We start from the raw sequence: 25,000 nt of genomic DNA, 5'->3' as shown, positions 1-25,000 counted from the left end.
GTGAGTTTCACTCCTTCTCTCTCTCTCAGTTGGTTAACTCTTTATCAAACTTTTCTCTCTCTCAGACACAAACTTCGTCTCACCCCTCCGCCTTTCTCTCTCTCTCTCTTTCTGCCTCTGATTTGGTTATCGGTCTTTTTATTTAGTTTGTTGATAGTCCTCCTATGGGATGCCTGCGTTTTTGTTTTGGGTTTTAAACTAAAGTTCCCCCTCTTGTGTTACAGGAAAATGGTTCCCCCGAGGAACACGTCTTCTACGTGTGGGACCACTTTGTGTCCAAAGCCGCCGCCAAGAGCGTCTTCATCATGGCGCACAGCTACGGAGGCCTGTCGTTCGTGGAGTTGGTGAGCGGTGGTTTACAGTTGTTTCTTCTGGTCGTCCCTCTTCCCCTCAACCCACCCCCCCCCCATCCCCCCTCCAGCATCGGTCACCTTAGGGACAGGCAGCCGCGTGATAGCATGTGAAACACGGGGAATGATTAAAAATAAATAACGTTTAGTTTCTTTGAGAAAGTGCTGCTTCTGTAAACAATCCAGTTCATCCCTGTCCTAAGGCGCTATCCACTTCCTCTGCACACCAAGAACAGAAAAAAGTGAGATATAAAAAAACAAGGGATCTATTAAAGTACCCTGCAAAGCATGCACAACTCCAGGCCCTGGGAGAGGAAAGAAGAGAAGAGGAGAGGAGAGGAGGGGGGGGGGGGAGTAGAGTAGGAAGAAGGACATATATATATATCTGGAGAAGGAGTAGACGAAATGAGAAGGGCGGGTGTTTGACTAACTTCGTAGAATGTAGTGAATTCGTCTTCTAGGAGCTCGGTCACCTCTCAGGGTGGCGGCATACACATTCAAACACATATGTGATTTAGTGGGACCAGAAGATCTGCCTCTCCATCGTAACATGAAGCAAAGTTACGCTCCTACAGTGAGTTTCAAAGGCCTGCATGTAACAAAGTGAAAGAGAAACCAGATTAGGATAGGATTCAAGTTTTACTTGGCATTGAGATGTGTTATAATAACATTATTATTATTATAACATATTTATACTGATTGATAACACCATGAAATATGAAGGGAAAGTAAGTATAGTTTTATGTCACGATTTTTGCTAAATATTTGAAGCCATCTTGTCAATACAAGGATGTAACAAGTGTTTGAAATATCCTGTCCTCTTCTCCATCACAAGATATGCTGTCCCACTACATTTCAGTGCAATCACAGAAACAATTGGAAGTTGAATATAACTGTCTTTGGAACAGCCCTCACATGTTTTCCAGCCACAAAAGTGTCATTGGCTAAAAAGTGTCAGTTATGGATTGACCCAAGTGCACTAGTTTAGGTGTGTTATATGGTAGGTGTGCTATGCTAGGTTTGTCAGTGAGCAGATGCTGTAGGTGTTTGTAGAGAGAGTTGTGGATGTGTGGTGGAGATAACTAATTTCCCCTAGGGGATAATAAAGAAACATTGAACCTTGAACCTTGAGGTGTGCTAGGCAAGATGTGCTAGGCTAGGTGTTTTAGGCTAGGTGTGCTAAGTTCAGTGGGCTAGGCTAGGTGGGTTAAGCTAGGTGTGCTAAGCTAGGTGTGCTAAGCTAGGTGTGCTAGGCTAGGTGTGCAAGGGCCTCAGTGACAGCTGGTGCAGGAGTGGGCTGCTGACGGCTCTTTGATCTGTCGGATTTACTCGTAGACTCTCCATGAACCCATATTATTTAAAGCATCTCTTTCCTTTACTCTTCTGATAAGAGGGAGGGGAAGGTAAGGAGAAGGGTACTGGGAGGGAGGGGGGGGTGCATGGTGGGCTCTTGTCCCAGTGGTAATTCCAGGAATATCTAACATTTTTTCTGTAACCTACTCTTTTTTGTTTTGTATTTTGTAATTTTAATTTGGCTGCTTAATATTCATGCAGTGTTTTGTCCGTGACAGTCACACTCTCCCTGGGTTCTGTGTGTGTGTGTGTGTGTGTGTGTGTGTGTGTGTGTGTGTGTGTGTGTGTGTGTGTGTGTGTGTGTGTGTGTGTGTGTGTGTGTGTGTGTGTGTGTGTGTGTGTGTGTTGAGGATGCTACTGTGGCTCTCTCTCTCTCTCTCTCTCTCTCTCTCTCTCTCTCTCTCTCTCTCTCTCTCTCTCTCTCTCTCTCTCCATGTGTAGCTACCTCCTTTTATGTGCCCTACCTGTTATGTGAGAGCTCTTGAAGAAGCTCATACTAGTCAGAAAATGCAGGACGTGTATGCTGAAGAGTACAGTAAGCATCACAATACAAACAGTCGGAACAGGCATTGTGTGCCTTTTGAATGGTGTGCATTTGAATATGTGTCACTGTCCCCTGGGCCTTTACATGTACCCTGTCTCTGTCGCCGATGACAACAGTGCCCCCCCCCCCCCCCCCCCAACCAAACCAACCCCTATGGACAAACATAGGGGTTGGTTTTGGGGGGGGGGGGTGAGGGGTGTTGGGGTCAGCTAACCATGGAGGCGGGGTGCTCAGCCATCCCAGACACCCAACCCCCCCCCAGCCTCAGGCGTCCCCTGGCAGCCCCCCTTGTCCACCTGCCCTGACACGCGCCTGGGGAGGGAAGCGGTAGCCCCGTCCAGCCAGCCTGAGGGACCAACTCTGGGGTTTATCATCCTCAGTTTGATCTGGAATGCTAGCCTGTTTATGTCTCTCCACAGCAACACACACTGTACTGTTCACACCCCCATCCACAAGGTCTGTATCTGTGGTGCACATGTATGTTAGCACATGTGGACAATAGTGCGCAATAGTGCGCAATAGTACCACATACACACACACTCAAGGCCTCATGTGCATGTTCTCTTTTCCCACATGGATACTGTATAATAAAGTATGCACGCATACACACACACACACAAGCGCGTGCACACACGCACACACACATCCCCCTAATTGAAGAGAAAGTGGTCCAGGGGGGAGAGCAGAGGGGGGAGGCGGGGGGGGAGTAGAGGGGGAGCTGTGAGCCTTGCGGGATGAACCGTTTGACACATGAGCAGACCCATAGAAAACAAGCTGTCTCTGGGTTAATTATGGCTCCCCTTTGCAGTTAATAAACACGTTTCTGATCAAGCACATCAAAAGAGCTGCGATTAATTTCTCCCGCGCGCTCCCTGCTCCTTCCATGTAGCCCCTGTTTGGAGCGCTCAACTGTTTCATTGCAATTTGATTTCTTCTAAAACACTTCATAGTGTGTATGGACTAATTATAGTTACATCAAAGAGCTGCTAAAGGCCTTTGAATGAGAGGGGATTGCTGCAGGGAGGATGGCTTTATGTCAGAGCGTATACTAGCCCTACCCCTCCCTCCCTCCCTCCCTCCCTCCCTCCATCATTTTCTCTCTCTATCTATCTCTCTGTCTCACTCCACACTTTCCTTATCACAGCAACAGTACTGTATCTCTCTTTCACTTTCCTTACTTCTGGTTGATCTCTCTATTCCAGTCTTCCTTCTCTTGTTCTCCTCCTCCTCTTTCTCCTCCTCCTCCTCCTCCTATTTCTTCTCCTCTTCATCCCCCTCCTCTTCCTCCTCCTCCTCCTCTTCAGGATGTGTATACTCAGATTTGCTTCAGGGCTTTGGAGGGTGAGGTTAGAGCAGACATACACTCCTGACTTTGATACTTTGATTTGATTCCAGTATCAGCCTGAACACAAACACATACACACACACACACACACACACACACACACACACACACACACACACACACTCTGGACATGCTCCTTTGCTCCTTTCCATATCTATATTATCCCCCTTTCCTCGGGACAAATCCTCGGCCAGAGAGGCAGAGAGAGAGAGAAGAGAGGGCCCTCCCTCCCTCACTTGCCTTTTTATCTTCCTCTGTTGCCAGGGGTGAGGGGAAGGGGGGGAGGGGGTGCTGGTGTTGGGGGGTGTAGCTTAACCCGCACTAACCTTCCCGCTCTCCCAGTGAAAAAGGAGAGTGGTTATTGGATAGGACGGGCAGCATTATATAAGGCCTTATGTAAGAATGCATCTGTCTCCCCATACGCAAATGTGTGGGTGCCAACACCACCACCATCTCAATACAGCATGTACAGAATGTGTACGTCCATGCGCTTTCGGTATGTGTGTGTGTGTGTGTGTGTGTGTGTGTGTGTGTGTGTGTGTGTGCATGTGCGTGCGCGCGCTATGTGCGTGCCTGTGTGTGCATGTTAGTGTGTGTGCATACGTCCGTGTGTGCGTGTGTGTGTGTGTGTGTGTGTGTGCGTGCGCGCGCGGTGTGCGCGTGTCAGTGTGGGTGTGTGCATGCGTTAGTGTGTTTGTGTGTAAGTTGAAGTCTCAGAAGTGAGCAGATGCTGTAGGTGTTTGTAGAGAGAGCTGTGGATGCGTGGTGGAGATGGAGAGAGGACTTTGCCTCCCTGTGGATCGTCAGTGGGTGGATGATGCAGGAGTGTATAGGGTGGATGAGTTTGATGCATACCACACTCTGGCTCCACACTGCTTGGAGACACTTGAGTGACTTCCCAGTTCTGACTTGACATTCACACACTCATGAGAACTTTTGAATGTATACATTTATGTATACACTCAACCGGGCACTTTATTAGGAACACCTGTACACCTTCTCAATGGTGTGTGGAATGTTTTCTTGGCACACTTTTGGCGCGTTAATACCAATCAGTGATCGTTTGAATGCCACAGCCTATTTGAGTACTGTTGCTGACCATGTGCCTCCCTTCATGGCCACAATTTACCCGTCTTCTATGATGCATGATAATGCACCATTTCACAAAGCAAAAGTTATCTCAAACTTGTTTCATGAACATGACAATGAGTTCAGTGTTCTTCAGTGGCCTCCCCAGACACCGGATCTGAATCCAATAGAACACCTTTGGGATATGGTAGAACGGGCGATTGACAGCTTGAAAGTGCGCCTGAAAAATCTGCAGGAATTGCGTGATGCAATCATGTCATTATGGACCAGAATCTCGAAGAAATGCTTTCAATATCTTGTGGAATCAATGCCACGAATAATTGAGGCTGTTTAGAGAGCAAAGGGAGGCCATACCCAGTATTAGTATAGTGTTCCTAATAAGGTGTTTGGTGAGTGTATGTATGGCGAAGTAAAAGTTGCATAAACTCTACGCAGGATGCACATGTGGTGCAGTCAACATGTCTCCTTTGAAGCTCAATATAAGATGGATCTTATTTGAAGTGAGTAATTTAGCTGTTTGAGAGACAGCGATCCAAGGTTGTTTTTTTTTAAACAAAGTCCCATCCTCTCTGCACCACCACCAACAAAGTTACATCTTCACCCTCACCCTCTCCTCCCCTTCATCTCCTGCCCTGTTTTCTCTCCTCTTCCTCCTCTCTCCATCTCCATCTCCATCCCTTCCTCCGCTGCTGGTCTGGTGTGACCCTGAGGGCAGCCCTGGTGCCAGCTCTGCCCTGGTCCAGGACTCTGAGCCCTGGCACTGCCTGCCACTGGCGCCGGCGGAGGGCTCTGAACACATGGTGCCGTGGCAACGCTGTGCCAACCTACCGGCCTCTCCTGTGGCTCGACACTGGGGAAATCAGAAATATGTTTCTGTAGTAAAAACCACCAGTGCTATGTATATCTCTCTCTGTCTCTCTCTCTCTCTCTCCCCCTCTCCCCCTCTCTCTCTCTCTCTCTCTCTCCCTCTCTCTCTGTCTGTCTCTCTCTCTCTCTCTCTCTCCCCCTCTCCCCCTCTCTCTCTCTCTCTCTCTCTCCCTCTCTCTCTCCCTCTCTCTCTGTCTCTCTCTCTCTCTCTCTCTCTCTCTCTCTCTCTCCCTCTCTCTCTCTCTCTCTCTCTCGTTTCTGTTAACTCTACTCTCTGCTCTGTTCTAATATTCCTCAAACAACAGCAAGACAACCTTCGCTTTGATTCATCACGGCTGAAGTGAAATTATTTCAATTATTTGTTGACAAATCATCCCACCACCACTACTACTACTACACACACACACACACACACACACACACACATCAAGACATCCAGATCTGCCCCCCAGAAGCCCCGTGTAATACCGTATTCATCTCCTGAACTCTGCAAGTCAGAGTAGCGTTGTGTTCTGGGAGAGGGTGTGTGGGGGAGGAGGGAGGGAGGGAGGGAGGGATGTAGAGTTGAGAGTCTTTTTCATCTCAAGGTTTTCCGTAGCTAGCGGGCTGTGGTGCTACGCGGCGCGGTGAGCCTCTGCTCTGTCAAGCCTCCAGCCTGGTGAAGCCCTCCGCCCCCCAGCCCTGTATCGTACCTGAGCAGAGGAGGCCTGGGCCACGGCAGAGGCAGCGGTAGCGGCCGTGCTATCACAGCCACATTAGCAGGGGAGGGTGAGAGGCGGTGATAAATGAAGGGCACAGTAGCAGAAATTAGTGGCGCTGTAAGCAAAGCCCTCCCGTTCTGTTTGATGTGAAACAAAGGGACCACCATGACAAAAGTGCCTGCCAGCCCCACACAGCAGGACAACAGACCCCTCAGCAGCTCAGCCACCACACAGCACACTGCTCAGCTCTATCTGTGTGTGTGTGTGTGTGTGTGTGTGTGTGTGTGTGTCTGTGTGTCTCTGTGTGTGTGAGTGTGTGTGTGTGTCTCTGTGTGTGTGTGTGTGTGTGTGTGTATATCTCTCTCTCGCTCTCTCTCTCCATGATAATGTGTAGCTACCTCCTTTTATGTTGATGTCTGTTATGTGAGACCACTTGAGAAAGCACATACTATTGAGCGTGTACTGTGTGTGTGTGTGTGTGTGTGTGCGTGTGCATGTGCGCACGTGTGTGTTTTCTCTGTGTATATTAATAACTCATTTGTATATTGAGACATTTTCTCCATCTGTCCAGCTGTCTGTATCTCCCATAAGCTAAGAAGCTGTGTAATGTAGACAGTAATTTTTCCCTCTCAATGAATGGAAAACCATAGAAAACCTTCTCCTCTAAACAGGAGGATGTACATTAAACTACTGAAATGCCACGCCGACAAACCGGATTTGATTTCAATTGATTTGCTTGTTTTCTGAAAAAGCCTCAAAAACCCAGAGGCTGGTTGCCTCGCTGACAGAACAAGAACAAGGCCTTTCTCTCTATGCCACAGGACATTGTAGCCACAGCTGAATTCTTCTTCTGTGTGCGTGTGATGATGAACAAAATGGCCTTCATTCCACATCCATTTCAAAGCTGTAGCCCCAGTATTGTGATAGTAGGCTAATGACGTGGGGCCGTCTGAAAGGGATCCTCACAATAGGCTTTGTCACCCGTTCCCTCTCAAGGTGCCGAAATTATTTCCATCTTTTGTTGTTTTCTCGTTGGTTAATAGATTACGTTTTGTGCAGAGTTTGTGAAACACATCTTCGTCTCTTTTGATGGAGATCGATTCTAGAGATATTGCAGACGTTTTTCGTCGGATTGTGTTTGTGATGATTATGATAATTTTATTTCTATTTTTTTCTTTTCTCTGTTCGAGGTGCCGCTGTGCAGTCAAACTGATCGTTCAGAATTGTGCATTTTTGCGTTTGTGCGATTATTTTGTGTGTGTTTTAGTTTGTGATATTAGTTTGTGTTCTGTATACAGTATAACGGTCTTATCTAATATCTAGTATACATGTTAGATGGCAGGGAGGCTGGTGGAGATAGAAATCGATGGACAGGTTCATTGTAATGCATGGAATGGAATAAGGAATGGTATCAAACACACATTCCTCATTCCATTCCATGCCCGTCCTCTGATTTGTACCTCCACCAGCCTCCCCAGGTACAAAGGGCCTATCTAGTAGTATATCCAGATCTGTATGTTAGATATAGTATAGGTATAGGTAGTATAGTGTAGTATAGTGTTGACATCTCACCTATGATCCTCCACCCAGACCAGGGCTAAAGCATCTGCTGCTGAATGACTTAGCAGCAGAACTCCACTCCATGTACCTGGCTCTGTAACTGACCTTACTGTGTGTGTGTGTGTGTGTGTGTGTGTGTGTGTGTGCCTCTGTGTGTGTGTGTGTGTGCCTCTGTGTGTGTGTGTGTGTGTGTGTGTGTGTGTGTGTGTGTGTGTGTGTGTGTGAGGTTGTTGTCCCTCACATTCCAGCTGTTATCTCTCCTCACCACTGCACGCAGTAATTAGCCCATGGCTGTTTATATTGCGGGAAAGAGGGCTGGATGCGTTTAACAAGGCTGCAAAACAGTTGGCATTTGTGTGTGTGTGTGTGTGTGTGTGTGTGGGTGAGTGAATGAGTGTGTGTGGGTGTGGGTGAGTGAGTGAGTGAGTGAGTGTGTGTGTGTGTGTGTGTGTGTGTGTGTGTGTGTGTGTGTGTGTGTGTGTGTGTGTGTCCCACTGTGATCTGCGTGAGAGTATTGGCTTAGTTTCTGTCTATAACACTGTGTTTCACCATGTATCATCGACTTCCCATTCATAAGCATCAGGTGTGTGTCATTAGTGAAAGGAAACATCAACAGTTGGCCATGGAGTCTTAGATCAATGATGTATAATCTCCTATTCTCCTTGTAAACCATTGAGATGTGCTTAGACTGCGTAAATAGGCAACTGTGATAAAAAAAAAAAATGTTTTATTGTTCTGTCCATCCATCTTTCATCGTCCTGTCCATCCTGTGTGTCTGCCTGATCAGGGTTCAGGGTCGTCACGGATACGCACTCTGTTCCTCCGCCCAACAAACACACGGACGTTGCCATGGCGATGTAATTGAAAATCATTATGTCTCAAACAAGTATTGTTGAAGTGACTATTCATAATTCTCCTCTCACATTTATCTCTCTCCTCCTCCACTCCATCTCTCTCTCCTCCTCTCTTCCTCTCTCCTCCTCTCTTCCTCCCATTGAAAAAAGGACAACAAATCCATCCCATCCCCATTGTCTAAGCCTACAATTTTTTTTCCCCTTCTTTTCTTGTCTTTTTTTTTTTTTTTCTTCTCTCCTCTCCCTTCTTCCTTCCCTCCTTTTAGGCCGGTGTAGGAAACCAACCTAGTTTAAGAGTTCACTTGAATCTTAAGGGATTCATCATTCCATATTTACTGGCTGGGGCTGATATAGCTGTAAGGTTCTACCCAGGCCCATTGATCTAGTGAGCATGTTGGCTCCTGAGGTTACAGGACGTGCCTGTATTTGCATAAGGCCCTGGGCAAGGTTCTTTCTACCATTGATTGGCCTGTCCATGAGAGCCTGGTGCCTTCTCGCATTGATCACTTTGTTTTTCCCGGAGACAGTGAGTGCTACGCAGAGTTCAGCTCCACCATCGCAGACCTGGGGGGGGGAAGAGAGAGAGAGAGGAAAGGGGGGGGGGAGGAAGGGAGGAGAGTGAAAACTTTACCACCAATATCTTAATAATGTTTCACACTTCTCTCCCTCTGACACTTAGCCGAGACAGCTCCAGTGGAGTGTCTTCTTCACCCTGCTATCCCCCTCTCTCTCTCTCTCTCTCTCTCTCTCTCTCTCTCTCTCTCTATCCCCCCTCACCTGGCCCACACACACACATACACAAACATGCACACACACACACACACACACACAAACATGTACACACACACACATACACAAACATGCACACACACACACACACACACACACACAAACATGTACACACACACACACACACACACACAAACATGTACACACACACACACACACGCACATGCACAGACATGCACGCACGCACGCACACACACACACACACACACACACGCTTCCTCCATCTGAGCCCCACCACTCATACCTGGTCCCAGAGTATCATCAGCTTCCAGCTAATATCGAACAGCACTACCACCCCCCCACACACCCTCACCCTCCCCTCCCTCCCTCCCCTCCCTCCCTCCCCTCCCTCCCTCCCTCCTCAACCTCTATTTCAACCCTGGCATGGAACAATGAGGAAGAGAGAAAGACGTTTTCTCTCCTCTCTCCTGTCTTTTGCTAGGGTTTTTTTTATTCCTTTTCTCTTCCCAGGGTTTTCTCTCTCCCAACAATGTGGATCTGCAGTGTGAGGCTCCTCGCCCCAGAGCAGACAAAGACCAAGTCTCTCTTTCTCTCTCCATCTTTGTATGTACCTTCAGCAAGGTGTCAGAGGGTCAGAGTGTGTACCATGCTAATTCCACGGGCGCGGTTGGTGTCTCACGTACTCCACCACTCTGCTTTCTCTCTCTCACACACACACACACACACACACACACACACACCCACCCACACCCACACCCACACCTACACACACACACACACACACACACAACCACATATACACACATACCCACACACACAACCACATATACACACACACGCACACACACAAGCACATACACACACACACACACACACACACAACCACATATACACACACACGCATGCAAACACGCACATACGTGCGCACACACACACACACACACACAAACAAACAACATGTTTGCAAAGTCGGAAAATATACACACACACACACTCAGTGCTAAGGGTAGTCTGGCTGGCGCGCGTGTGTGTGTGTGTGTGTGTGTGTGTGTGGCGGCAGCGGTGGCTAGACTCCCATCCTGCTTCTCTCTTTGTTCTGCTCTCTGAGCTCAGCCTGGCGCTTTGTCTCTCTCTCCCCCTCGCCTCGCCGCCTCCGAGGTGAACTAACCCACTCTCCCTCTCCGCCGGAACCAGACCCCCTTCACCCTCTCCCTCTTTCTCTCCCTCTCTCTCTCTTCCTCTCCACCCACCCACACCCCCTCTTTCTCTCCTCTCTGTTCCCAGTCTCGCTCTCCATCACCCTCATCCCCCTATCTATTTCCCCCCCCCCCCCTCCGTTTAGACCTCCTTTTCCCTTCCATTTCTACCATCAGTGGTTCACCTGGAGGAGCAGTGGTTGAGCCCGGTGTAGCTGTCCGTTAGCTTGGTCATGAGGATGGGAGAGTTGACTAGAGAGGGTCTGGAGGGGTGTTGTATATCCTATTGTGAAACAGTGCTGTTGAACTAATCACCCCCCCCCCCCCCCCCCCCCCCCGTCAATACTGAAAGTGAAGGGTATCAGGTTATTGTAGGCATTGCTCAACATCATAACATGAATTGTGGCGTTTTATCATTTTACTGTGGACGTGACTGAAATAGTATTTTTAGTCGAAAGTGGAAATGAAAAAACTGCTCAGTCAAAAGAGAGAGAAACTAAAGAGAGAGTGAAAATAAAGAGAGAGAGAGAGAGAAAATAAAGGCTTGAAAAGGAGATCTCAGGGGAGGAGAGGCGGGTCCCTGTACAAATGTCAGTGAACTCGGTGACTTTGAGGTGACTCTCCAGCTCTCTCCCACTGAGTCTCTCCTCCCTCCCTCACTCCCTCCCTCCCCTCCATGCCTCTGTCTGTCCTTCCATCTCTATCTGCTTTCAAAGTTTACTGAGTGTAGAGTGCGTATTTCATGGTGCTCTACAGATGGAATTCAAACACTTGTAGTTCCAGGGTCAGAGTTTTCTGTGTGTGTGTGTGTGTGTGTGTGTGTGTGTGTGTGTGTGTGTGTGTGTGTCTGTGTAATGAAAACTACTTGGTCTGTTATTGACCGTGTTCCTTTGTACTGAGAGGTGACCAGGTACAGACAGGTCTTGTCACAACAGAGGAGAATCAGCCCGTGTTGTGTGTGTGTGTTGCGTATCGCTCCATGGCTGTGAGTCCGTAACCACCACCTCTATACCTAGAGAGCCATGTTTGAATTCTTTATGACTATTTTTTTTTCCAACGGTATGTTTTAGTTATGTACCTGCGGTATAACATTTAATTTTTAAGTCTGGAAAGCTGACACTGAAAAGAGATGAACTGTTTTATGTGCCATTTTAAGGTTTTATGTGCTGTGAAATATGATGGGGTTGTGAAAGAGAGAGAGAGAGAGAGGGAGGAGGAGGAGGAGGAGGAGAAAAAAGAGAAGAGAGAGAGAAACCTCTGTGGCTTCTGGCGAGGAACAGCCTTTGATGTCATAGCTGGCTCGGAGCTGAATGCGGAACTCACCGAGGTGCAGGCCTTGTTTCACGGTGGGAATCTGAGGGGAACAAGATGTCCGAGGGAAATAAACACACACCTGCTCACTCGTACACACGCACGCACGTAAGCACGCACACACATACGCACGTACGCACGCACACACACACACACACACACACGCATACACATACACACACACACACACACACACACACATACACATACACACACACAAAGACACAGACACACAGGCACACACACACAAAGACACACACACACACACACATAAAGTATGTTTGTAATGAAAGAGTGTGAGTTGACGGTGTGGAGTCACTGACCTGGTGTGTGTGTGTGTGTGTGTGTGTGTGTGTGTGTGTGTGTGTGTGTGTGTGTGTGTGTGTGTGAGATATGTGTGTATGTATACTCTCAAGCATTCATTGTAGTTATCCACAGTGTAAGCATGCAGTTGTACGCAAATTACATTAATCCATGGGTCTATGCGTTTATGTGTATGTCCATACTACCCTGGCGTGTGTGTGTGTGTGTGTGTGTGTGTGTGTGTGTGTGTGTGTGTGTGTGATTGAACCGACTTCACTGGCTTTAGTCTCTCTCTCTCTTTCTCTCTCTCATTCTGCCTTATGTATTCAGTCTTCCTATTAGACGCCTTCACACTCAGCGGTTCCTCTGGACTCCCTGACACCCTCTTTCATGCATGGCCTGCTACTCTCTGCCCACATGTTCTCCCTCTCCTCAGATGAGCTGCCTGGAACATTAAAAACATCTTGGCTGTGTCAGAAATCTTCTAATACCCCACCCCACCCCATCTTCACCACCCTCCACACTTACACTACCCCCCTCCCCCCCATCTCCCCGCCCAGCCCCCTCCCCCAGTCCCCAGTCCCCAGTCCCCTTCCTCACCCCCCTCCCCTCCTCCCCTCCTCTCTTCCTTTCAGATGTGATGCCACATCCCCCGTGACTCAAACCTCTTCACTCCTCTCTCACTCTTCCCCAGTCCCTCCTTTTCTTTCTATCTCTCTCTCTCTCTCTCTCTCTCTCTCTCTCTCTCTCTCTCTCTCTTTCTCTCTCTCTCTCTATCTCTCTCTTTTTTTTGTTGCTTTGGGAGATGGTTACTTGATTTGGTCTCATTTCTCTTTGATGAAAACACTAGGGGGCACTGCCTGTCCTTTGTTACCTCTCTCTCCCATAGCAGGGCTGAGCTGGGATGTTTGTGTGTTTGTGTGTGTTTGTGTGTTTGTGTGTTTGTGTGTGTGTGTGTGTGTGTGTGTGTGTGTGTGTGTGTGTGTTTGTGTGTGTGCATGTGCGTGTCTGTGTGTGTGTGTGTGTGTCTCCGTGTGTGTGTGTGCGTGCGTGTGTGTGCGTGTGTGTGTGTGTGTGTGTGTCTGCGTGTCCGTGTGTTTGTGCACGTCCGTGTGTGTGCCCGTCCGTGTGGGTGTGTGTGTGTGTGTGTGTTTTGTTAACGGCAGCCCCTCTTGTTTTCTCTCTGTAGATCTGCATTCATTAATGGTACAATTGGCAGCGGGCCTCTGGTGGGCAGCAGAGGTGGTGTTGTGGTGCGTTCCGTCTCCCGGTGTGTTGTGTGAACCCAGGGTGTGGGTTAATGAAAGGGGTTGGGAGGATGGAGAGAGGGCCAGTCAGCTCAGAGACACCTCCGCCTCACCTCGGCCCCTCTGAGGCCCACACAGTGACAGGCTCTCTCTCCCCCTGTCCCCTGGGTGACACTGTGTGTCTGGTTGGTGGCCGGACGCCACACACAGTTGGCCGGGTCATTAGCTGCTGAGAGGGAAAAAGAGAGAGGGAGAGAGAGAGAGCGAGAGCGAGAAAGAGAGAGAGAGAGAGAGAGAGAGAAAGGCCTGTTAGCCCCGGTTCTAGCGATGCAGCATTGCAGCCTGGATGGATCCCTTGTCGGGACCGGGTCGGGTCAGGGCGGCCTATCGAGCCCAGAGTGGAGTTCTGTCACAGACGTGGAACAACAGCAGTCGGCACACAGGCCTTTGTTTCCACTCAACTGGTTGACTGGCGTCTTCAGAATGACGCCCCATCTGATGCGGCTAAGCCGTAGCATTGCGCTAGCTATAGACACTGTATGTTCCTCGACCAGGTAGAGGCAGTGCTTATGCCGTACTTATGCTAATTTCTCTCATATAGATGTTACTACTTTTGTGACAGTCTTCGTCGGTGAACTATTGATTGCCTTTGGAGTTGAGTTTATTGTTTGCTTCTTGGAAAAATAAGAGAAATTTTGAGCTGTTTTTGATTGCGTTAATTGGCACATAGGGTCCAGGCTCAGTGTGGCTGAGGCTGTGTGTATTGTTTAGAGGTGTCAAACCCCTCTCAGAACAAAGAGGACTGCAGAAATCAGCAGCAGTCTCCCATCACTGTTCTGAAAGGACACACACACACACACACACACACACACACACACACACACTCTCTCAAACGTTCACACACTCATACAGACAAACAGCCCGAAAATGACAAGATAATCACCACATTCAAACTTACCTTCAGCACTGTGTAAATGCCTTCCTCCCGAGATAAACTAATAAATAAACTGTTTTCTTTTCAAATGTCCTCCACCGAAGCGTCTAATTACCATAGGCTGACAAAGGCCTGACAGAGCCTAAATAGTTAAGAAGGTAATTTGACTATAACTGGAGTTTGGGGAAAAAGGGTCACTGCAGTGTTTTTTCCCATCTTTAATGGTTTATTCACGCTTATAGAGGACTTTTTACATGATTGAGTGACAAGGTCTTTTTCGGAAATAGCATCTTCAGTAATGAGAAATAATTTACTCACTAATCAAAAAAGGGTTCATGAAATCCACAAACCCTACTGTAATCTTCTTTGGCATTTTGAAGAGAATTGACGGTCGGTTTTCATAGCTTCAGGCCTTCGCACTTTCATTTAATTGCATTTTTTATAAGATTAATAATACGGTTTTAGTGGGATTTTTTTCTCTCTTTCACTCTTAATACTTTTGTTTTAATCAACAACATCAGTGCAGAAGTATCACAACTAGTTGTATGACACTTTTTGGCACATTTGTGAGTTATTTGTTAGAAGTCTATGTTCCGTGCCATAACTAGTAACATAACTTAACTTAACATAGATTGTATTATATTCCTTATGAATTAGGCTGATTTAGCTACATTGTTTTCGTGACAGTTACCACCTGTCACTCTTTGTTTGCAAAAATTGAACTTTGCAGTATTTGATGAAAGCACATATATATTTAGTCTTGATATATTTTGAGAGTTTAAATTCATTTTGATTAAATTATCATTATTGGTAGTGGTAGTAGTATGCTTATTATTAGTATTCGTATTAGGATTATCATCACTTCAAATTACAATAACAGATGTATTAGTTTTCAGTTACATTACTTCCACCTATTTACTAACTTTATTAAAACATCTAATTAACTTTAGTTAATTAGAAGGGAAATTAAATAAATAAGTAATACATAGTTACTAAAAAAAAAATGATTTCATACTGTAGTCCAGTACTGTATTAATTTAGATAATGTCTACTGGATCCGGTTAATTTCCCCTTGCAGCAGGTAAGGGGTGGGAGCCTTCTCTTGTTTAATTTAAAACTTTGATTAGCTGTATGACTTTAATTTAGGAGCAGGGAACATATTCATGTGATATTCAAAATGGTCAGACAGGAAAAGTTTGCGATGAAATCTCAGAATAAGCACTGTTATATGTCGGTGGGATAAATATGAGTGAGTTGAATATAACTTGGTAAGTTATGTTTATTTTATTTTATTCAACTGAATTAATGTTTTGCTCTCTCTGTATCCTGGTGTCGGATCTCTCCATGGCTTGATAGTGTGTCTTCTAAAGACTGAAGAAATTATCACTCCAATAAGTGGTGATGGTAGCTGTTATTATATTTAGCACGGGACAAGTCATACTGTATATTAAGTTTTATATTACGGGACACCTTTACTTGTAGCAGTTTGACATATGCATATTTGTAATCGAGTTTCTCTCTTTCTCATTTCCATACCCTCTCACGCTGGTTAAAACATGGCTGGTGGCTATGAGAAGCTAATTTCAGATTGTTATATATTTTCATTAATTTCAGTATGCCCTCTCTGGTTCCCCTCCCTCAGTCTCACGCCTGTAAGGACACGAGGATCACAGGGAGGGTATTCGGGGGGCTGCGGACCCCCTGCCCCTCGGCTGAGGAGACGAGTGTGTGTCTGAAGGAGCGGCTGATAACTGAAGGGGAGGGACACTTTCTTTGTCACTTTCATTAGCACTGTCTTTCCTTTTCTTTTCTTTTTTTCCACTTTCTTCTTTCTTTCTTTTTTTTTTTTTCATATTGAGCTGTGTCTCAGAGATGGGTCGAGTGGCCCTGAAAGTTTAAACAAAACGCTTCCCCTGAGAATCTAACTCTGAGAGCCCCTGAGGGTGGTCACACACAAACACACACACACACACACACGCACGCATGCACGCACACGGACACCTACACACAAACTACACACACACACACCTGACCAACCATTGCGCTCAGGAACGGTGTCTATGGCACTTTGTGGTGTGTTCACTTCTTTTCTAGCTTTCCTCTTTTTTTTGCTTCTTTTCTTCTCTCTCAACTCCTCCCCAGTCAGGAGCACACAGTCTGAGGTGAAACACAGTTTACAGCAATGGGAAAGCGTAGAACGTTTACGATATACAGTTCTCATAGATTTGGACACTTTCAGGACAGCCAGTTGACAGTAATACAGTTGATTTGAGCTGCTTTTTCTTCATGTGAAGAGGACAACACAGTGTGCGTGTGCGTGTGCGTGTGCGTGTGCTGAGGCTTTGAGGGAGATGGACAGGGCTGCAGCGTTGCAGTTGCCTGGTGGATAGTTAGCACATTAGCTTTGGCACAATGGAGTGTGGTGTGAAAACACACTGATTTCCTAAGTGGCAATCATATCAGCCTCGCCATGAGAGAGGCAGCAGAGAGCAAACATCTGTGTATGTGTGTGTGTGTGTGTGTGTGGGGGGGGGGGGGGGGGGGGGGGGGCGGCATGTCAACTAGACCGGAGTACTGTTTTTATTTGCATTTTTTGCAAATGACTTTTGAGTTCCACAATCATAGCTTAAGATTTTTTTCTGTTGGTTTTCCCACCATACAGTACATGAATATCTGTCTGCCTGCCTGCCTGCCTGCCTGCCTGCCTGCCTGCCTGCCTGCCTGCCTGCCTGCCTGCCTGCCTGCCTGTCTGTCTGCCTGTCTGTCTGTCTGAGGGTGGACACTCCCACCCAGGGTTCAGGAGGCCCAGGGTTCTCCTGCATGTCAGCCTCACCCTGAGTTACGACACCGAGGTCTCACCCTCCCTCTCCTCCTCCCCCTCCTCACTCCCTCCCTCCCTCTATCCCTTGCTCCATCCATCCTCCTCTCCAGCCGGGAGTCAACCATCCAGAACTATGTTAAAACAGGGTCATCCCCCCGCGTGCACTTAAAGGGTGTCAGTTTAACCTGCTCTGAAATACTTACGGCTATTATTATATCTTATAAATCATTAAGAAAGTTTAATTATACGAAAATTTCACGGAGGAAATGTGCAAGCTGACACATGGGAAGGAGAATTTAATGGGCCAGCAAGTCCCAGCACTGTGAGGGAAAATATTGAGGTTAGGTTTCTATTTTACTGCAGTGCCGGAGGGGTGGAGAGACTGAGAGAAAGACAGAAAAAGAGACACTGAGAGAGGAAGAGAGGGAGAGAGAGAGAGAGAGAGGGAGAGGAAGAGAGGGGCAGAGACGGCGAGTCCTAGTCAATATCCACAGCGTGCAGAAATAACTTTTCATTTCAGTCTTCAGACCAGAGCTATTTATACAACCAGTCAAACTGATGAAGACGTTGTCATTGTACCTTGTACCGGTTTTCTTAAGTAAGATATCTCCTAATTAACACTAGACTTTAATTAGCAGCAAGTCTGTAATTTCACTTTGTTAAGGGATGCTTCCTAATTAGAAATTAATGTTAGGAAGAGTTATTTAATTGCTGTTCCCTAAACATGTACGTACATCAAAGTTGGTGCAAATCTTAGATTGAAAATTCTGTATTTTTTTTGTTTTTTTTGTTCTAGTTCATGATGCTGTCAATATCATTTGAATGTGAAAATTACCATGATTGCTGTGGTGATATAGGCTGTGCTTTAGAGTAGTGGACTCTAATGATAGGCTCACTTAATGAAGAATAAAAAAAAAATACCATCTGCTAATTGATTAAAATGTTGACAGTTGATATCATGTGTACCCATACCTGGGCAGATGTTAATCGAAAATTAATTGCATTGCGGGTACATCAAAAGATATGAGATATAAAATATCGGGCAATATCTACAGAGTTCGCTGGAGCTAGGAATTAAAAGTGTTGTCACTCCAATAAGAGGGATGTCAATCAGGGGTAACCAGGCAACGATGAGCCTGTATTACTCTGCTTTAAACTGTAATCAATTGTTTCAGAGACTAATTATTATTGTGAACTTTGTGGAATTACATATTAGATCAATATACAGATGGAAGGCCAGATTAAGCAGGTAATTAAATAAGAAGATTCACTTAGCAAGGTAGTTTTAAAATCATTGGAAGATAAAATGATGGCTTGATTTCACACACACAAATGCACGTACATACGCACACACGCTGATGTGATGCTTCTGCCACACACACACACACACACACTCACAAACACACATGCACATACGCACACACAGCTGCCTCTCCTCAACGAAGCACAAGTGTGTGTGTGTGTGTGTGTGTGTGTGTGTATGTATGTGTCTGTGTGTCATCAGTAGCACACTGCCATGGCCAGCTGCTCAGATTGTCTTTGCCATACTTTCTCAGAGTGGATACACTTTACCTATGTCACACACACACACACACACACACACACACGCACAAACAAAGCTGCTCCTAAGGCCCCTCTGTGAACGATACTATTGTTTTCAGTGATCAGGGGTTTCCTTGCGCCAGTGTGCCATTGTTTATGAGTCCTCCCTGCCCATGGGCAACACACAACCCCCCCTCCTTTTCCATCCTCTCCCCTCCGTCCTCCCTTCCCTTCTTCCTCTTGTTTTCCACGGGCACAAGCGGGGCGATGCGCCCGCGGCAGCCCGGTTTCCTGGCACGCTGCTCCTTATCCTCTGCCTTTTGTTTCCAGGAGGGGGCGGCCATTTTGGGGTTCTGCTGTGTCAGTAAATATTTACTGGGCTTCCTTTTCCTGCTGGCCCCCGTTGACGTGTGTGTGTATAGTCCCCCCTGCAGCCCCGCATCCGGCGCTGTCACTCACACACCCCCCCCCCCTCCCTCACCGCCATGCCGCCCCCCCCCCCCCCTCTCTCTTCCACGTGGCGGCAGGCTCAACAAGAGGAAGTGGAGGAGGAAGTTATCGCAGCACTCTCCCGGTCACTCACTCTCTCGCTCTCTTAAATCACACCTCTGCCGTGACTCACTCCACAGAGGGCCAGCAGAGGAATGGACAGAAATGTATGTGACCTTAGTACATGCACACACACACACACAAACACAGACACACACACACACAAACACACACACAGATGAGCACTTACTCACAAAGATACCAACACTCTCATACAGCCATACACCGAACACACACACACACGCACACATACACACACACACACACACACACACACACACACACTCCCATTGCTCCCCGTGGCCCAGTGGTGGCCTCCTGCTGGAGAGGGCTTCCTTCCTGGCGTTAAGACAAAGGATGGCCGGGAGCTGATGGGACCTGATGGGCCCTGGTGGGCCATGTGGGGGACCTGGGGTTGGAGCTGGGGCTGGGGGTTGGAGCTGGGCCTGGAGCTGGGGGCTGGGGCTGGAGCAGGGGCCAGGCTTCAAAGCAGGAGGAAGCGCTCATGTTGTCTCTTCCTGTGGAGGGTGTCAGAGCGTGGGGCCAGCTGCCTGTGTTATCACAGCCAGGCCTGAGGGGAGGTAGAGGGGGGACGGGGAGGGGGAGTAGAGGCCTGACCTGGGTCTTCACGACCCTGCCAGAGGGGCACCATCACCTCCCCTCCTGTTGCTCCGTCTCTGCGTAGAGGGTCAGGCCAGTTCTGACAGGTTAGCACTGAAGTGAGGGCAGCGGTGGCTGTGTGGCATTGTAGGTGAACATCACTATCAGCCACTCTCTCTCTCTCACTCACTCGTAAGCACGCACACACACACACACACACACACACACACACACACACACACACGCACGCACACACACACACACACACACATACATACATACATACTAACTGTGACCTCCATGACGACTGTGTGGCCGTCCAGTGATGCCCAGATGGGGATGATCAACTTGCCAGTGTTTGATTATGGCTCACATGTCTCAGACCCTGCTTATTGATTTATGTAAAGTCTGCCTCGGGTTGTCACAACACTAGTCCGGGTTTATGTTTGGTTGGGCAGCCACTGCTTGGGGAGAGCCTATACAAGCTGTGTGTGTGTGTGTGTGTGTGTGTGTGTGTGTGTGTGTGTGTGTGTGTGTGTGTGTGTGTGTGTGCGTGTGCGTGTGCGTGTGCGTGTGTCCATGTGTTTGTTTGTGTGCATGCGTATCTCTTTGTGAGTGTGTATGTATTTGTGTGTGTGTGTGTGTGTGCGTGCGTGTGTGTGTGTCGTGTGTACACACTTGCGGCGCTGATGCAGTCTTCTCTCCCTCTTTCTCTCTCTCTCTGTCACTGGCAGTGAATGGACGGTTAATCAATCAAATATTTAAGCAGCGCTTCAGTGCTCAGTGGGTAGTCCTAGATTATCCCTGGCTGTTGGCAGCAGTTTGGGCACATTAGGCCTCGATCGGGTGGCAAACAACGCAGCCGCCGCCGACTCCACACGCCCAGGGTGCCCCTCTCTCTCTCTCTCTCTCTCTCTCACTCGGCCGCGATGCCTCTGCTCACGGTGGTAATTGTAGCTGTTCGCCTTGATTATTTGGTGGTAAGCACGGTTCGCTTAAAAGGCCCTCGTTTATTTCCCCCTTTCCCTTTCCATCCCTCACGTGTCCTCCCAGAAGCCTGTGTCTGCCCGGTTCCCCTGGGGAATGCCATTGTGGATTACCATTCAGTTTTCACCCAATTATCCAGTGGCTTTCGCTGCCTTTGACACATAATTATCAAAGCCCTAAATAATTGTCTTTATTATTGCCGGTGTTTAGATGTAGTCTGTGGGAGCACCAACCGTGTTAGCGTCACAGAGAGAGAGAGAGAGAGAGAGAGAGAGAGAGAGAGAGAGAGATAAAGAGGGAGAGGGAAAAAGAGAGAGAGGGAGGGAGAGAGAGAGAGAGAGAGTGGAATTGCGGAGTATTTATCTCTACGAGAGATTGGCTTAGCCCGCTGCTAAATGCAGCCTCGTCTGTTATTTCAACCACCATCCAGCTCCTCGTCCAGATAAATAAACATGATTAATACATCTCCCTTTCCATCCCTTTCTTCTGCCTGAACGCTACACGTCACAGGCGAAAATAAGATTCGGTGCCATGAAAAGTCTTGCAATTAGCTGGCTTTGTGACAGGAAGCAGCTTAAAGATGCTAAAGAGTGTGTTTTACTGTAGAGGTCACGGGAGGGGTCATGGAGTGTTGGGGAGATGGGGATGGGGGGGGTATATTTCATTGAACTCCTCAAAAGATGGATTTAGTGGAATTCTGTTGGCCAGGGGGTCAGACATGTGTGATGTTTGGAGGTCTCTTAGCAACCGATGCCTCTAAAAAAAAATGCTGAGGAGAAATCAAGGGAATGAGAGAGAAGGGAATTGAGAAATGTAGTTCAACCAGAGTGTTAATTATACATAAAGGGAGAGAGAAGTGTTTTTGGGGTTGTTAGTTCTCCTTGCTTAGTAGAAGTCGAAGATGACACTGTCTTACACTATATAAAAAAAAAGTATTGAAAGCTTTCCTTTTTCATTATACTGACTACAGCTAGCCTTAATTTGTGTCCATCCTAGAATCCTCCTCTCTTCCTTTTTCCCTTGTTCTCCTCCCCTCTTCCCCTCGTTCTCCTCCCCTCTTCCCCCTTGTTCTGCTCCCCTCTTCCCCCTTGTTCTCCCGTTCCCACTGTCTCCGTCTGCAGTCGTCTGCCTGCCTGGGTCCAGATGCTCTGGTGTGAAACCAAAGGGCATGAGTGAGACAGCTAATGCCTCAACATCTGTCTGTTGGTTTAGTGCAACAAGTATTTCCACATGTTTCTCTCCCTGTTGAAGACTGATTAACACAGCTGTTATGTGTCTTCTTCATGCTAGGCCTTCGTTCTGAGGTGAAACAGAGGTATCAGCCTGCTTTGCATCACACTGATAACACTGGCCAGATGATAACCTAAGCATCGTACAGTTAACTGGTATCACGGCTAACCGCTAGCCGTTAGCTAGGCTAACCTGAAGCACAACAGCACCTCGAACCGGATGCGCAACACTGCTAGCCATCAGCTAGGCTAACCAAAAGCACAACAGCACCGCTAGCCGCTAAGTAGGCTAACCTACTGTAAAGGCCAACACAGCAAATTACTAATGTAGCTTAGCCTTAATCACCACTCTGATAACAGCTAACCCTATGCATAAAAATCACTAAGCCAACATTTGGCCCATCCAAGCAGCACACCACTAATGGATTAGCTTGCATAGCACAACAAATAACTAGCAGATAAGTCTACAGTGTATTGGCAGACTGCTATGGGGAGAAAGGCTGTGTGTGAACTTCTGACAGTTGGATTTGAGTTGAGGAGAGACGGTGGGGTGAAGGAGAGTGTGTCTGGTCAGATCTCCTCCTCCTGTCTGCCTGTCTGTCTATCTGGCCCTAGTCTCTAACCGCTCTCTCTCTCTCTCTCTCTCTCTCATGGATACTTATGTGAGGATTGCCTGTGATTCCGTCACAAACTTCGTTTTTAATTCATGTAACTCCAATACAGTTCAAAGTGTGTGTTTTGTTCTCTCAAGTATTGCATGTGATTTACACAGGTTTTGGATTTGGATTTTAATGACATTTATTGTCCCTGTGATATTTCGTGACCCTTAACTTATGAATGTGAAGTCTGTCGAACATACAGAAAATGAAAAAAATAAGAATATAGGAGCAAATACAGGGGTCAACCAGGGGTCAAACTGTCCTCCACTCCCTGGAAAACTCTGTGAGAACAGGCCGTTCTGCAGCGCCTGGTGTTTTGAATAGGTTGTTAAAGTCATATGCTTAGCGTTTTCCATGGGCAGCGCTCTGTCTCCTGTTTCCTGGCCTCTGTAACAACCTCATACTCAGGGACTAGCCCTTTTGGCTAGCGCCAGAAAAAAGCCCCTTGACTGACACCTCCAGTTTTAAAAGGTTGGCTTTGCTGCTCCCGCGGGCCCAGTTTTGCTAGAGGAAAGCTTTTCAACCATGCATGGGATGGAGCAGGCGGGCGGGCGTGTGTGTGTGTGTCTGTGTGTGTCTGTGTGTACTGTACTGTACTGTATGATTGTGTGTGTGTCTGCGTGTGCGCGTGTATACATGAGTGTGTGTGTGTATGTGCGTGTTTGAATGCGTGCATGCACACTTGTGTGTGCGTATGAGTGTGTATGTGCGCGCATGTGTGTGGGTGTGGGTGTGGGTGTGTGTGTGTGTGTGTGTGTGTGCGTGTGTGTGTGTGTTAATATACCATGTGTGTATAGACCTTCCCTGCTGTCGGCCTCGTCCTGGTGAAGATGCTCCTGAGGAAGGCTTATCAGCAGGATGATATATTAGTCCTTAGCGCCTTAATAGATTCCATTTATCTCTATACACTCCCACTTTAATTTAACTGGGCTGGGAGGATGTATTCAAATGCCCACAGTCACTTTGATGTACAGCCCGGCCTCCCAACTGTAGCCCTCCGTTAAACGTATGCAGTAAGTGATTGTTAACCTATTGTTGCCAGACCTGTTCCCTTTTCTTCTTCTCCACGTTTTATCTTACGGGAACCTGCGGAGACTGGTCAGCCTCTGAGGCGTTCTCCTGTGGGTGGGTGGGGCGGGAGGGGAGGGGAGGGGAGGGCGGGGGGGTAATGGGGGAGGGGGGGTATGGGGTTCTATTGTAGTATGGTAACAAGTCCTTTGTGTGACATTTTCCTGTGAGCCATGCTGACATTCAGAGGGGAATAGGCAGGAGACGGTGGCCCGGTCCGCTGTGTGACATGTGTGCAGGAGGAGATATTAGACTGGGACTCGGCGGGCAGGCGGAAGGACTTTCACACGGACGTGACAAGGACATGGTTCTGTTCTCTCACGTCTCTCACACACTGGGACACGAGGCTAGGCTGGGCGCTACGCTACGCTGCTGGGTTATAGCTATACTGGGCTCAGAGGGAGAGGGACACAGACAGAGAGAGAGAGAGAGAGAGGGAGAGAAAGGGAGAGGGAGATAGAGGGAGAAACAGGGTCAGAGAGGGGGAGACAGGGTCCGGTGATGCGTGGTGGACCTCATCGCACCCTTGTAATCAACTCTCTGCGTAGTGATACGTTTACATAACAGGTTGGATGCTCCACTGTGACCCTAATAGAGTCTTCATACTAAAAGCAGTGGCTTGGAATGCCCTCTTGGCCAATCATGATGCTTGGTTGGGTCTGACTGTTGTACAGTATAATGTGTGACAACCAACTCTGTCTTTGTCCATTAGGCCTTGTACAATGTATGTGCATTGGTTCTCTGTGTGTGTGTGTGTGTGTGTGTGTGTGTGTGTGTGTGTGTGTGTGTGTGTGTGTGTGTGTGTGTGTGTGTGTGTGTGATAGTCCCACTAGAATGGCAGCAGTATAATGTGTGTGTGTGTCTCCGTCCCTCTTAGATGATCCAGAGAGAAGCCCAGGTGAAGAACCGAGTGTGTGCCGTGGCCATGACCGACTCGGTCCACAACATATGGCACCAGGAGGCCGGCAAGAGCATCCAGGAGTGGATGCAGCAGGTGAGATACCACACACACACACACACACACACACACACACAGACAGAGAGACACACACACAGACACACACATGGTGTCACACACACACACACACACACACACAGACAGACAGAGAGACACACACACAGACACACACATGGTGTCACA

At 47.7% G+C, this 25,000-nt stretch overlaps 1 protein-coding gene across 1 annotated transcript in view; it reads left to right on the top strand.

Moving 5' to 3' along the window:
* Positions 1–25,000, top strand: part of arb2a (ARB2 cotranscriptional regulator A) — a 147,555-nt gene that overhangs the window by 71,285 nt on the left and 51,270 nt on the right. Inside the window, exons 8-9 of the mRNA XM_083673328.1 lie at positions 225–344; positions 24,737–24,853. Of these exons, the coding sequence (XP_083529454.1) occupies positions 225–344; positions 24,737–24,853 (237 nt within the window). The remainder of the gene's footprint in view (positions 1–224; positions 345–24,736; positions 24,854–25,000) is intronic.

This window comes from Argentina silus (assembly GCF_951799395.1).
Source record: "Argentina silus genome assembly, chromosome: 7".
In the NCBI taxonomy this organism is placed as follows: domain Eukaryota; kingdom Metazoa; phylum Chordata; class Actinopteri; order Argentiniformes; family Argentinidae; genus Argentina; species Argentina silus.
Note: the sequence above shows the minus strand (reverse complement) of the source record. Positions and strands in the feature narration are given on the sequence as shown.